The 16,075-nt window shown below is 42.8% G+C and overlaps 1 protein-coding gene across 1 annotated transcript in view; it reads left to right on the top strand.

Moving 5' to 3' along the window:
* TXNL1 (thioredoxin like 1) overlaps positions 1 to 2,561 on the top strand; it is a 61,246-nt gene extending 58,685 nt beyond the window's left edge. The window contains exon 8 of the mRNA XM_030191913.1: positions 2,310 to 2,561. Coding sequence (XP_030047773.1) covers positions 2,310 to 2,339 — 30 coding nt within the window. The 3' untranslated portion in view covers positions 2,340 to 2,561. The remainder of the gene's footprint in view (positions 1 to 2,309) is intronic.
* The last annotated feature ends 13,514 nt before the right edge of the window (positions 2,562 to 16,075 follow it).

Here is a 16,075-nt window from a genome sequence, read left to right as displayed (position 1 = left end):
ATGCCCGCTGACAGAGAAATTCTGAAAAATGAAGTAATGCCTGGTAACAGGCAACTATCGCAAAATCTATTAATCTGGTCTCATGGTAGCTGTCTCTCAGCAGGAATTCTGTATAGGTCGACAGGCATTGGGATGAGCTGAACTAAGTTAGTATTCTATAAAGGTCGTTCCATGCGGAATGGCCTTTATAGAATATAAGCTTAGCACTCATTTTTGCTCCTAACTTTGGGCGTGAGTATTTGTGCCTGCCAAAGGCTGGCGTAAATGCTTGCGCCCAACTAATGAGTTACGTGTGGAAATGACAGTATTCTATAACTACGTGCCTAAATCCTGGGAACGCCTCCGACCCACCTGTGCCCCTTTTGGAGTTATGTACAGGTTATAGAATAGAGGCATATGTCCGATCTGCATGTAACTACTAATGACTGCCTAATTAGTGCTTGTTAATTCCAACAATCAATTAGTTTGCGCATGGATCTGCTAGCTGCACCCAAAATTGTCCAACTTTGGGCGACCTATACAAAATTTGGGGCTAAAGGCTTAACACACTGTAGTAGATGGGTCCCAAAATAGTATTAATTGCATAAGTCTTCACATCCCTTGACTCAATACTTAGTAGAAGTAGCAATAACAGCCAAGAATGGCATAGGACAGAGCTTCTCAGAATGGGGGTCAGGACCCCAAATGAGGTCATGAAACCTGTGTTTAGGGTCAAAACCAACCAGGCGCCTCCATAGGATGTCATGTGAGGCACTGCTTGGGGGTCGTGCTTTCCACAGCAGTGTGATTTGCAAGTTGCGGCTGCAAGAAGATTGGTGAGCACTGGCGAGATGGTACAGTTGTTGCCCTCCCTTAGTTGTCTTCATGAAAGTGCATTTTCTCCCCAGTCCTAGACCTGTGGCAGGCTAGAACAAGTTTTCTTTCCCATTCTGCCCGTACATTGCAACATCCATCTTTCCCTAAATCTTCACAAGCTGTAGCATTCCCACAATTTAATGTTTTACTGTAGAGATGATGAGAGGATAATGTGCTGTGTATTTCATGCCACATATCACTTAGCATTAAGATCTATAAGTTTTGCTTTGGTCTTATTATACCACAGAACTTTCCCCATACATGTGCAGAGTCCCCTAAGTGTTTCTTTGCAAATACCGTGCAGTACATCCTATGATATAGCTGCAGCTATGACTTCCTTGCCACTCTTGTACAGGCCATGTTTGTGGTTATAATTTTGAAGTTCTTGAACAGTCGACATTTTTTTACCAGGCTTGGCTAGAGACCTCTCTACCTTTTTTTCTAAGTAATGTTTGGTGTTGGTGACCTTTCCTCAGCAGTTTCCTAACCCAGAGCTACTGACTCTGAAGGGACAGTCTGACTGAGACAGTGGTGAAATTCTTTCCACTATAGAATGATGGCTTCCAAGGGATAATCAAACACAGAAATTTTCTTATAGCCTTCCCCTAGTATGTGCCTTTTTAAAATAACTATCCTAGAATTCTTGTGAATAACTATCCTGGAATTCTCTGTGTTTGGCATGTTTAGACCTTTGCTTCATGTTTACGTCATATAACAGTGTTTGATTCTTCATCCAGAAGTATTTAGATTAGAGCAATTACTGTAATTGTATACAGATGGGTTCTATTTAACTTATGGGGCTTTGTTAAGGCAATTTTTGAAACTGGAGATAATTTACGTTTACTGTGACAAAGGTGTAAGGACTTGCACAATCCAGACTGATTCTTAATTACTTTTTGAGTATTTTCATAATTATTCTTTGAACATCTAAAGTGTGGGGTTGTTTGTCTTATTGATCTAAGCTCCTTTTAATGCATGATGAGCAGTATGTTTTAAACAAACTGAAAAATGTACTTTGGATATGAAAACTCTTGCAAAGCACTGTAAATAATAACTAATGTCCATATTCTTTGCTTAGTGTTGTCTTCCTTGTGAGCATCAGCATATTTTCCTCACTTAAACAGTAGCATAGTTTAATTTGATCAGACACAATCTTAATTTTCATAAATAAACCAAAACTTAATTATAAAGCTTATGCAGAAATGCTTTATGTTTTCATAATTCTATAAGTGAAATCTCCTATAGGACTAATCATGTAGACCAGATTGCTGCTGTCCATAATTTCCTTGCTTTAATCAATAACTGCCTTGAACTAGTTAACTGACCTAAATGGTTTAAAATGCCCTTTTAAAATCAATTAAATGGCATCCTCTGTATCAGGGGAAATACCAGTTGCAGAAAAAATTAACTTGAATTTTAAAGTATGATTTATTTTTCTGCTTTCTGTCTCTCAGGTTGTAGGCAAGAAAGGAGAGAGCCATTAAAGGAAGCAAAAAGACACAGGAAGACCTTACTGCTGTGAGATGGACTCTTCATTTTACTTACAGCCCCCAGGATAACTGCTTTACTCTCGCTAGAGACTATTGATCTTTCAATTAATGCCATTACCAGGAAATCATTGCTTTTGTTAAGAGGTTCATTAGTGGTTTTACTGTAATCTGGTTCCATGTATTTGTAAATAAAATTCATTACTTTTGGCAAGCTGATGTCAGTTTGGTATCTTATGCACTTTTTTTTCTGTTGATCTATTTTTCCTTTTATAGGCTACTAGGGTTCTCCGAAAGTATATAGAATATCCTGTATAATAATTCTCACCTGGAACATTCTGAAGCTCACTCTGTGGGAGGGAAACACTGAAGGCTAGGCTGTCAGCAACTCTCACTCATGCACCACTCACTGTCACTCAGGACCCGCCCTCAGCCACGCCCCTTCCGGACATAATTCGCAACCCCAACATTCTAAATGAAGCCTCAAAACCGGAACTGTGAGGCGCCAGAGATATCCTGTTTGCCCATGCCTGGAAACCGAAAGTCAGAACTGTGACATCTCCCCCTGCCCCAAAACCTTGCAGTTTTGCCTGTAGTCGTAATCGAACAAGAGGCAGAGAACAGCAGCACAAGAATTTCTAGAGGGGAAAAAAAACCCCGTTTAGTTTGCCTACTACAAAGAGAAGGTTTCAGCTCTTCATTCGCCAACACACAGCACAGGAAAAGAGTCTCAGCAATTCGCTCACACAAAAGAAAAAAACAATAGAGCACTAAAAACTTCCTCTTCTTTGCAACACATTGACAATTTTGCCTGCAGTCGTAATCGAACAAGAGGCATAGAACAGGAGCACAAGAAAAAACCGGTTTTGTTTGCCTACTACTATTAAACATTTTTTTTCTATAGCGCTACTAGACTTACGCAGCGCTGTACAAATTAACATGAAAAGACAGTCCCTGCTCAACAGAGCTTACAATCTAAATTGGACAGATGAACAGACAGCTAGGGGTGGGGAAATTGCAGTGGTAGGGGTGATAAGTGAGGGTGTTGAGTAAGAGAGTCATGGTTAGGAGTCGAAAGCAGTAGCAAAGAGGTGGGCTTTAAGCCTAGACTTGAAGACAGCCAGAGACTGAGCCTGACGTACTGGCTCAGGGAGTCTATTCCAGGCATAGGGAGCAGCGAGATAGAAGGAACGGAGCCGGGAGTTAGCAGTGGGGGAGAAGGGGGATGACAGGAGATATTTACCCAGTGAACAGAGTTCACGGGGAGGAGTATAGGGAGAGATGAGAGCGGAAAGGTACTGAGGAGCTGCGGAGTGGATGCAGTTGTAGGTCAAAAGGAGAAGTTTGAACCGTATGCGGAAGCGGATAGGGAGCCAGTGAAGCAACTTGAGGAGAGGGCTAACGTGAGTTTAGCGACTGGCGGAATATAAGACGCGCAGCAGAGTTTTGGACAGATTGAAGAGGAGATAGATGGCTGAGCGGGAGACCAGCGAGAAGCAAATTGCAGTAGTCTAGGCGAGAGGTGATAAGGGTGTGGGTAAGGGTTTTGGTAGCGTCCTTGGAGAGGAAAGGGCGAATTTTGTTAATATTATATAGAGAGAAACAACAGGTTTTGGCAATCTGCTGAATATGAGCAGAGAAGGGGAAAGCGGAGTCAAAGATGACTCCAAGGTTGCGCGCAGACGGGACAGGGAGGATGAGAGTGTTATCTACCGAAATAGAGAACAAATACTACAAAGGGAATGTTTCAGCTCTTCGTTTGCCAACACACAGCAGAGGAAAAGAGTCTCAGCAATCCGCTCACAGATACAAGAACACTTTGACACCGTCAACACTTGGACAACCTAAAAAGCAAAACGGCAAAGGGACCTTTTCTTTCACATTCATACATTTGCTTTTCCTGTATGTGCCACATTGCAGCTGCAGGACATTGGCATACATTCACATCTGGGGCTGGGTTTTAACTTTTTTTTTAGGAGACAGGGGCAAAACGACCCTGAAAATGGGAGGGAGGAAGGGAGAGATGGGGGGGGGGGGCAATGACCCTGGGAGGGAGGGAGGGGACTGACCCTGGAACTTGGAGGGGGGTATGCACGGACCCTGCAACTGGGAGGGAGGGGTAGAGGGCAGACCCTGGAACTGGCAGGGAGGGTGGTGGGGCACTCTCATTCTCACACTAACACTCTCGCACCCAGTCTCACTCTCTCTGTCACACACACACATTCACTCTCTATCACACTCACTCTCACACACACTCTGTTAAACACACACACTCCGAGGAAAACCTTGCTAGCGCCCGTTTCATTTGTCAGAAATGGGCTTTTTTCACTAGTATATTATTAAAGCTGCAGCACAAATGTTTAAAGTTGCCAAATTGATGGGCAGAAGTGGAGACTATAATGAAAGGAAGACTGCAGTGATGTAAGGAGGTGTGTGGGCTGAGTAGGCTTCATAAGCACAGCCAGATATGGTTTTAAAAATAAACCCAAAAAGCCTTTAATATTCTGATTCAAATAGAAAAATATATAGGAATCTGTTCTCATAGGCTATAGCTCAGTATTGCACATAAGCGACTGGGAGTGCAGTAACAACCAAACAAAATGGGACCTAGTTCTTACCAGACCACAGAGAGGTTCCAGTGTGCACAGAGTTAGAAATAAACAGATTTCCTACCTCATGGTTACCCCTCAGGCCTTCACAGCTATCTTGTATAAGCATCCTCTGTGGAGGTGTGCTTTTTCCTGCCCTGGACCTCCCTGGCTTTTTCACTTCTGGAGTTTTAAGTACCCTGAGTGAACCCTCCATACTAAACGCTCTAGGGTCCAACATTTTAATGTGGCCCTGTGAAGGAGTGTGTTTAAGGGGACTAGCAGACTCTATCACTAAAGGAACCACCAGGAAACATTTGGATTAATGATCTAGAATAGAGGTCATTGCTGTAAGGGTAGTGATCTCTTGTACCCAAATATTTTTCAGCATGCTAGTTGATAAACTGGTTCAATATAAGAAAAATGAGTGTCAAAGGATGACAGTTGGAAAAACAAATATGAAGATCACTTCATACATGTGGAAAAACAACACTCAATTTGCTTTCTGTTTTCATGACTTAGGGTTCTGTTTACTAAGCAGCGTTATAGGCGCGTTAACATTTTTAATGCGCATTAACCATGTACGTGACTACAATATCCCTGTAGGCACGTACATGGTTAGCACGCTAAGTGTAGGCGCGCTAAAAACACTAACGCACCTTAGACAACAGGCCCCTTAGTGAAGAGAGCTAATATTTCTGAACTGCCCTATTGTGTCTGTCTGCCAAAAATATGAAATATTGGGAAGGGTGACCAAATAGAAAGAGGCTAACAAAGCAGGTGATTACCTTTTTATTGAATTAATATACTGCTTCTGTGACTAGCATTTGAGTTACCCTTCCTTCATGGGTAATCGCACTGTGTCCTTATGCAACTGATGCGGGGAGAATAGCTCTGAAAAGGTAACCACAAACGTCATCACAATTCAATGAAAATGTATTATTTACAACTTTGTAAACCCTTATTTCTATATCTGCGTGTGGACTCAACTGGTAACCACCACACTTAGCTTAATTGAAAGTGATGCCATTGCCTGATTTTTGTGCTATCATTTAATTGAAGAAATAAGATCAAAGTCTACATCTCTTTACTAAATCAGGAAAAAAATTGGTGGTATTGCTGCATTTGCTAGATACCAACAGGCTGGCAAGCTGACTCTTCATGCCTGCCACCATTCATTAGATCAGGCTTGTCCAAGTTCAGTTCTTGAGGACCACAAACAGGCCAGGACTATAGGATAACCTTAATTAATATGAGAGAGATTTGCTTTTTCCCCTTACATTGTGCATGCATGTGCGACATGAGGGGAAAAGCAACCGCAGGGCAGACAATGTGATGGAGAACAGTGCTGGAGGAAGTCTTCTTCTGGCGGGGCTTGGGGACCCCTGCTAGCCAAAGCGGAGGCCCCAAAGCCCTGTGTCTGCTCCTCCCCAGCCTCTAAGGGGGGCCCATTGCCAGAGTTTTCTCATGTTGGGAGAGATGGACCCCAGCGCCGGGCCCCCCTTGGAGGCTGGGTCTGGGAATCTTGGCCCCCCCTGCCCCCACTCTCAGTGGCCCTGCCTCAATATCACTGAGAGTGAAGAGTACACGGGCCGAGGGTGCATCCCTGGTTATATGCTGATGACATCAAAACAGGACCCTTGGATAGAAGAAGAGGAGTTGCTCCCTCCTCAGCCTCAGGGAGAACGAGTTCAGTGGAGTCACTGAGCTTTCCACCAGGTAGAGGTTAGAGTAGTCTCTGACAGAAACTGGCAGTGGTTACATTGGATGCCATATGGGGAGACTTGACAATGATGGACAATTTTGTCTAAAGTTACCTTAAATTTCCATTTTTTGTCATCTGATTTGAAAGTTCTTACGCAAGGTGAAGGGGTCTGCTCCAGGGAAGTTTCCACAAAGCTGGATTCCCTGGAGGATGACTTATGGGTTTTTAAAGCTGTGAACAGTACTTATCATTATTCAAAATAAGATCTTACTAGCTTGGAAGATAGAGCAGTTGGAAAACTCTTCTAGACATATAAAGCTTCATCTCTTGGTTTGTTTGTTTTTTTTCTAAAATGGCGGCGATGAGTCCCAGAGAAACGTTTAACAGGTACTTGAATTTATTGTGACTTTGAAATTGAGCACCTATGTGTACACATGCATAAAACTAAGTTTAATATGTAAAATTAAGGTTCAATTACTTTTATAGTATTGATGTGAGAGGATCATAATTGTTAATTTTAAGGATCAAAATTTTGGGGGCGATTTTAAGGCTGAAGGCTTACTTGAGGTATCCAATACCTTTGTACCAGGTCTACCCCAGATCCCTTGGCATGGGGGGCTGTGGGAGGGGGGGCATGAGGGGACTGGCTGATCCTCACATTACATTCCTAAGGATCAGAGCTTCACAGAGGAGGGAACGTAAACATTTTGTCCTTGTATCAAGATTCACTGGACCACTAGGAAGTTGAGCTCCTCTGGGGAATAGGTCCAGGGAACCCTCTGATTTGGTCTGGAGGGCCAAGCGAAGGGTTCTTGAAAAAGTACTTTCATGTGATGTCACATTCAGAAATGCATGATGTTCCTGGCTATGGCAACACATGAGAAATCTGAACGAAGTTTAGCTAAGGATGCAAATTAGACAAACGCTCAGGTGAATCTCTTTGCTAAATTTCACAGAACATTTTAATGTGTGTGTTCATGGGTCCTTTTGATCGTTTTCTAATATGTAACCATTTAGTTACTGAATTTCCCAAGCAACACCAGATAGCTCGGCTAGTATTTACTAAAAGCATAATTAGCAATTATACTTTGCAAAGATATATATATATATATATATATATATATATATATATATATATATATATATTTTTTTTTTTTTTTTTTTTAAACAGGAATCTTTATTGAATGAATCCACAAGACATACAGTAGCAAACATTAACAGTGGAAAACCACATGATAGGATATACAGATTCATTACAGCTGAGGAGCCCACCCAAAGTAGCTGCATCTTATACATCAATACCATTCCTGTCTTTTTGTATTTAAGTGAGATGACGACAACAAAATGAAAAACGAGCAAAAACAAACCCCCAACTCCCTTTGTAAAGATACTTTAAGTAATTTGAAAGCAGCTGTTATGAAATGTTGTTTTGCACTAGACCATTAGATGTCACTAAAAGTATATTTAGAATAGTAAAACCTTCATTTTATTTGTCTAAATAATTCTCCCCTTTTTTTTTTTAAACTGAGTATGATTTTAGTAGCTTAATTATGTCTTGGCTCATTTTCAGAAAATTCAAAGGAATTATTTTGGTTAATAGTTGTGCTTGTTTCCATGTATTTCTCACTACTAAGCCCAAACAGCCATAAAATTGTACTTTGGTATTTGAATTATAACAATAGCAAAACTGCACCATCAAACCCTGGATCAAAAAAAAGAAACAAGCTGACAATATCTACAGTGTACCTCTCTGGCTGAAAGAATTATAGTTTATCTGAAATGAAGGAAAAAAAGTGGAAAAACAAAGTGCGAAATTCTTACATTTTTAAAGTGCCATAATAGCCTGATGGTTCAGTTTTTTACTATTATTGTTTGGGGGGGGGGGGGGGGGGGGGGGGGGGGGAAGGATTTGAAGAAACTACTCTTGCTATTTTTTTTCATAGCGCTTTTAGGGGTCCTAAGAATTAGTGTGCATTGTGCTATGTTACCCATAGGTATGCAATGAGCTATGTGGAACTTTAATGCATGTTAATTTTTTTTTTTGTACCCCGCGCTTTCCCACTCATGGTAGGCTCCATGTGGTTTAGGTACTTATTTGTACCTGGGGCAATGGAGGGTTAAGTGACTTGCCCAGAGTCACAAGGAGCTGCCTGTGCCTGCAGTGGGAATTGAACCCAGTTCCCCAGGACCAAAGTCCACCACTCTAACCACTAGGCCACTCCTCCACCTTAGTAAAGGGACCTCTTAGATACGGAGAGGATGACATAAGAGGCAGCTACTACTCTGGAGAGTTTATAGTCTCATAAAGATACAAAGACAAGGCACAGAGGATGTCTAATTAGAAAATGAATGGTATAAAAAAAACCCCCAAAACTTAAATGGTTGCATGGGTGTTTATATGTTGAGTGGCACTTAAATGGCAACTCCGGCTGTGAAGAACTAAGGCTGATAGTGATACTGAGTAAGCTTGTACAGTTTGGGTCTTTTATAGGGCAATCTGGTTTAGAATGGGCTGGAGAGGGCTTTGACAGAAGCGCCAGTAATTTGGAATGTGAGGACAGTACCAGGCAGACTTTTACAGTGTCCCGCAAATAATAAGACAGATTTGGATAGGCTACAGTGAGCTTCCATGGCTACTTTATTTGGAACCTAAGGATAGGGCCAGGTGGATGTCTACGGTCTATGACTCAGAAATGTCAAGTCAAAGAGAAACAATGATCAAGTATTTTATATCGCATTCATTGTTGGTTTTATCATGACTTGATAATGAATGTGACTGTAGGGCAGACTGGATGTACCATTCATGTTTTTATCTGCCATCTTTTACTATGTTACTATAACTAAGTAAGAGTCAACTACACACTTTAGTAAGGTGAGAACTAGTAGCAAAGCCTCAGGAAATGAACTCATAGTAAACATGGTTGAAAATAGCAAAACTATAATCAGAGAGAATGAGGCTTAAGAAGCCATGTATTTTTATTTTATTTAACTGATACCTTTTCAGTAGTAGCTTAAGGTGAATTGTATTCAGGTATGTTAGGTACAGTGAGATCTGATAGCCTGGGATTCCGAGCCTCAGAGCCTTGAAAATAAAAACTACAATCTTATAGCACTAATCAATACCACTTAAGGGCTGCTATTGGTAGTTAAGGCCAATTGGCACCTAATTTAACAATTAAGTTAGGTGCCACTATTCTATAACTCACGTGTTCAAATTTTCACACTAGTTGGAAAGTTGGCCATGCAACTTTATAGAATCTAGACCTATGTGTTCATGCTGATTGATTGCCCAAGATAAGTCAAAACCTTATGAAAATGTCATCATGATGCTTATGCAGAGAATTTTAATTGACATGCTAGTCCACATAATACATAAAATACAGTTTCCTACTCCAAACTCATTTGGTTAAAAAAAAAGATGCCATTTATAAGGAGGGCACCTCAATAGCCTCAGAGGACTGTAATCTATAACATCTAAGTCAGCGGCTTTTATTAATTTGTAAGTTGGAGTCTAATGAGCTGAAGGAGAACCATCAGATATCTTCCTTTGTGGGGCCTGAACACTGCTGACCAGTGTGTTTTAATGACTTCTGTCCTCGTTGTCCACCTTAAAACTTCATTGGGAGGTATCCTCAAGATTGTGAACATTTCCAAACATATTCTCGTGTCTTTTGAGAAATGCCTGGTCCTTCAAGCATGCGGCTCTTACCCTAATCCACTTTCCCTTTTCTGTCCTGAAAAAATTACCAGAAAGACAATGGGCACTGCCCAGTGTTCCTCAATGAAAGACTCTGGGGGCTGCCAGTGGCCCCTGGGCCTTGCATTGCAGAACACTGATCTAAGTTATCCACATGCATATTTGGCTTTGATGATTGGATTGCTTTTTGGGCAAGTGAGTCTGGAGACAAACCCTCCTCTCCTCTTCCCCCACTCTCTGTCTCTGTTGACAACGCCCTCATCCTCCCCGTCTCGTCAGCCCGCAATCTCGGAGTCATTTTCGACTCCTCCCTCTCCTTCTCTGCCCATATCCAGCAGACAGCTAAGACCTGTCGCTTCTTCCTCTATAATATTAGCAAAGTCCGCCCATTCCTCTCTGAACAGACTCCCCGAGCCCATACGCCATGCGCCCTCCCTGCCCATCTTTAAGTCCTTACTCAAAACCCATCTCTTCTCCCTTGCTTTTGGCGCCTAACCACCTTCCCCATTCATGATACACTGACTACATAGTTTGTTACCTTTAGATTGTAAGCTCTCTTGAGCAGGGACTGTCCTTCCCCATGTTTTAACTTGTACAGCGCTGCGTAACCCTAGTAGCGCTATAGAAATGCTAAGTAGAAGTAGTAGTAGTAGTAGTAGACAAAGGTGTGTTAATTTGCCCGGATAGCTGTCTGGGTACCAATGCTGAATATCAGTGGGACCCAGATAACTGCTGGTGGGCACGGTATCCACGTATGGGCTGGTTCGGAATATCCAGGACTAGAAACACCCACAGTGACCGATGTTTAAAAAAACAAAACACTGCAAGAGGCTGCATATCGGGTGGTTAGTAAATCAGGCTCAGAATTAGTTGCCTAAGATTGGAAATGCTACAGTCGGGTAAGTCCATGCTTAGTAAAATTTTGGAAGTAATTTTTAGAAAGTATTTTTCCCATGTGGGACCTGTTGCATGCATGCAAAAGGCCTCTTGTAAAATGACCCCACACATAAGTATGTGCGTTGTCAAGAAAATGTATGCTTTGATGAAATTTCAGGGGGTAGTTGATGGCTAGAGCAATGGTTTGAAAACCTGGTTCAATTCTCATTGCAGCTCCTTGTGATCTTGGGTAGGGTTACCATACGCCTGGGATTACCTTGACATGTCCTCTTTTTGAGGATACTGGGGGGGGGGGCATCTGGGTAGGTTTTGCCAGTCTGCCTGTTTGTCTGGGTTTGCAGGTGGGCGAGCGGGCAGTCTGACTGGCTGGTGGGTTGTACTCTGGCAGGCCACCCCAGAAAAAATCAAACTCCCTCCTTCCAATCCCCCCCAAACTGTGGGAACATCTTCAAGCTCTTCTTTCCAATAACACTCCCTTCCAGCCCCCAGAACATCACTAAACCTTTCCTTCCAATCTCCCCTCCCACTGGCATATGACTCAGGTAGGCCAACCTCAGGGTGTCCTCCACTTCCCTCCTGTACCTTTTTCTATTTGTGCCTGGTGGTCTACTCTAGTGGCCTCTCTTCAGGGAAGGAAAGAGCCCCCTTTTTCCTGCCCAGGGCTTCCACAGCCCATTAGCTGCTGGTGCCACTTCAGAATGGCTGCCAAGTTCCAGCGGTGACCTTGCGAAACTTCCATTTTGCGAGGTCACCGCTGGAACTCTTGGCAGCCAGTTTGAAGTGGCACTGGCAGCGAATGAGCTGCAGAAGCGCCAGGCAGGAAAGAGGGGGCAAGTTGCTTAACCCTCCATTGCCTCAAGTACAAACAGATTGTGAGCCCTCCAGGGACAGAAAAATATTGTTTCAGTAGCTTTCACGCTTGCAGGCAATATATAATAAAAAAAATAAATAATGTTCAGGAGAGAAGTTTGGGTGGAGTTGCAAAACATGCATGTTATGAAATTTACCTACATGTGTACTCAAGTATATGCAAGTGACTGCATTTTAGATGCAATTTTGGCTGCTTTTGTGATTCTATTTTATAAAGATACATAGGCTAGATGGTCAGAGGTGACATTTTGGGCATGGGTGCTACACAAAGTAGGGACGACTGGGTATCACTACTGCTTCCTGCTAGACCTCCTGGGAGAATCCTCGGTAAGAGCTGGGGGAGGAGGAGGAGGAGGAGGGTCCAGGGGGTTGATTGGGTTGGCTGGTTGGAGGATGTGGGGAGAAGCTATTGTTTTGTTTCCGTTCTGTTGACAAATTTCTCTTATCCGTCCCCTTCTCCTCTACTGCTAATTCCAGACTCCGTTTCTTTTATCTTGCTATACCTCACGCCTGGAATAAACTTCCCGAGCCTATAGGTCTAGCCCCCTCTTTGGCCGTTTTCAAGTCTAAACTTAAAGCCCACCTCTTTACCACTGCTTTTGACTCCTCACCACTGCTCACCTGTCCTGTCCTTTTTCCTCACCTCTTTATTCCCTTACCTTAATTGTTCTGTCTGTCTGCCTGTCTTATCTAGATTGTAAGCTCTTTGAGCAGGGACTGTCTTTTTGTGTATGGTGTACAGCGCTGCATATGCCTTGTAGCGCTATAGAAATGATAAGAAGTAGTAGTTTTAGTGGGGGGGTTGTAGAGGGTTTGGGTGCAGGGGGTGACAGTGGGTTGGAACTGAGGAGAGAATGACTGCATCAGGTGTTGTAAGTCCTGGCAACTATAGTGTAGATCAGCGTTTCCCCAAGTCCAGTCCTGGAGTACCCCTTCCCAGTCAGATTTTCAGGATATCCACAATGAATATGCATGAAAGAGATTTGCATATAATGGAGGCAGTGTATGCAAATCAAGTTCATGCATATTCATTGTGGATATCCTGAAAATCTGACTGGCAAGGGCTGTGGGGTAGCAAGGGGGGCTGCCACCCGGGGCGGGGTGGTTCGCGGTTGCACCCCCCCCTCGGGTGCAGCACGATGACACCCCCCTCAGCACATCGACACCCCCCCTCCCGACCCAGTGCCTACCCTCCTCCGTGCAACCAGCTCCCTACCTTTAAAAAAAAAATCGGAATCCGAGGCGTGGCACCTCGCGCCTGCACATAAAAGAAATGTGGAACGTCTCATCGGACCTTCTCTCGCTCTGTCTGTCCCGCCCTTGCGGAAATAGGAAGTTGCGTCAGCGGAGGGCGGGACAGATAGAGCGAGGGAAGGCTCGATGAGATGGTCCACATTTCTTTTACGTGCAGGCGTGAGGCGCTGCGCCTCGCCTCGGATTCTGATATTTTTTTAAAGGTAGGGAGCTGGTTGGATGGAGGAGGGTGGGCACTGGGTCGGGGGGGTGTCATCGTGCTGCATCCGGGGGGGAGCTGGTAGGGAGCACCCCCCCTGAGCTGACACCTGGGGCAAACCGCCCCTCCCGCGCCCCCCTTGTTACGCCACTGGGCAAGGGGTACTCCAGGACTGAACTTGGGAAACACTGATTATGGATTGCAAAATCGGCATCTGCACGTATAGTTGCTGGTACTTATTCATATAAAGCCCTGTGGACCATGTTCTTTTTGACCACATGCACATTTATGAAATTGCTGCTGTCCCTGTACATGCTGGCAAATACACCTAGGGATTTTACAAAAGGCTCTGTGTTCAGCAGGATATAGTGGAATTAGAAAAGGTGCAGAGAAGGGCGATGAAAATGATAAAGGGGATGGGACGGCTTCCCTATGAGGAAAGGCTAAAGCGGCTGGGGCTCTTCAGCTTGGAGAAAAGGCGGCTGAGGGGAGATATGATAGAGGTCTATAAAATAATGAGTGGAGTTCAATGGGTAGATGTGAAGCGTCTGTTCACGCTTTCCAAAAATACTAGGACTAGGGGGCATGCGATGAAGCTACAATGTAGTAAATTTAAAACGAATCGGAGAAAATGTTTCTTCACTCAACGTGTAATTAAACTCTGGAATTTGTTGCCAGAGAATGTGGTAAAGACGGTTAGCTTAGCGGAGTTTTAAAAAGGTTTGGACGACTTTCTAAAGGAAAAGTCCATAGACCGTTATTAAATGAACTTGGGGAAAATCCACTATTTCTGGGATAAGCAGTATAAAATGTTTTGTACATTTTGTGATCTTGCCGGGTATTTGTGACCTGGATTGGCCACTGTTGGAAACAGGATGCTGGGCTCAATGGATCATTGGTCTTTCCCAGTATGGCAATACTTATGTACCTTTTATAAAATGCCAGGGGTACTGAGCACGCCCTGCCCTGGACATCTCAATCCCTTCTCCACAACCTGTGTAAAATGGGCATTCACATGTATAAGTCCCCTGTTCATTAATTTTCAGCAGCGCTATATAGATATTGATTTCCTCATCAGAAAAGACTACTGAAAGCAGTATTCAAAGAACATATGCAAGCCATTACCAGACCTGTGAGTGCACAAAACCCAGAACTGTGCATCCTTGGCGAATTAGGGACGACAGCTTTGTTACAAATTAGAATGACTTAGCATTTTCAATATTTAGAAAACACAGAAATACAAAGCAGCCCTAAAGTAGCCTTGATGAAATATCCCCATTCTCGGACTGGGGAACATTAAGAATCTTATGGTCACATCACTTATTATATTGAAGGTCAGGGTTTTGAGGCAGGTTAAACACATCTATTTTATTGTTCATTTCTGGATGAAATCATCTTCACCTTCAGACTATCTCTTGTATGTCTTTGATTGTGATCATGTTTTTTTTTTTTTGTTGTTCTAACAAAGACATTAACAAGGAAATGGACACTTTAATAGAACCGGAGCACAAAGAAATCATTTTTGGCATGCAGCTTCTATTCGGAAATTCAACTCCACCCTGCACCTGTAGCTGCAAAATTCAAGGTGCAGTAATTGTAAGATTTACTGCATATGACTTATATAAGGAGGTAATAGGCAGTAGGTGGATTTCATAAGAATTTTAGTATGCAGACACAGTTCCACATTGTATAATAACTGTGCTGAGGAATCTGCAGCTGTTTGCATTGCAGTTGCACAGCCCTGGTCCTCCGAGAACAGGAAATGGCAAAAACTGCCTCTAACTATTGTAATCTACAAGATTATCCCATTAATCATATTTGTCTCAGGGAGCACTTTAGCTTCAACTCTGAGTGTTGTATTTCCCTTGGTGCGTTGCATAAAAAAAACCCCACAGTAATTGAAAACAAGGCAGTGACAAAAATCAGAATGATTCCACGTATTGAGAGTCTCCGAGTTTCTTTTCAAACAGTGCAAATGGGGCACTGACTACCAATATGGAAGCATATTCATCTTTTTTTAACTGCCTAATGCAGTCTTTCATCTCAGTGGGCTGGATGGCATCTAAGTTCTTTGGAATGAAAAGCCTAATGTGTAACTGAATATTTAATATACATGCTAGTCCCAGACTTTTAACTGATGCTGAATGGTTTCTGCTTCCTTCTTAGTTTGTTCAGTATAATTACTGCCTCTGTTGAACAAGCACTCCGTCTTTCTAAAGGCTCTGTTTAGTAAAGGTTTTCTGTTATGGTTCATTTTGCAGTTTCTGCTGTAAAATATTTATAATGCTTGTATAACTGGGATGACTCAATAAGATTGTGAAGTAATGAATGATTTTTATATGCATTAGGTAAAGCTGTGAGGTTAAAGAGGTACTTTTAGAAACATCTAAATGCAAATACTTCCACTCAGTACAAAACTACAATAGTAATGGGGGAAAAGCCTCAAAGAGCTCCCAGATTAAATATCCATCTGTCGGAGCTGAAACAGACCAACTAGTCTTCTCTTCATCATAGGCAAAAACC

This window comes from Microcaecilia unicolor, chromosome 2 (assembly GCF_901765095.1).
Source record: "Microcaecilia unicolor chromosome 2, aMicUni1.1, whole genome shotgun sequence".
Lineage (NCBI taxonomy): Eukaryota > Metazoa > Chordata > Amphibia > Gymnophiona > Siphonopidae > Microcaecilia > Microcaecilia unicolor.
The sequence above is the reverse complement of the archived record's forward strand: the minus strand, read 5'-3'. Positions and strand labels throughout refer to the sequence as shown.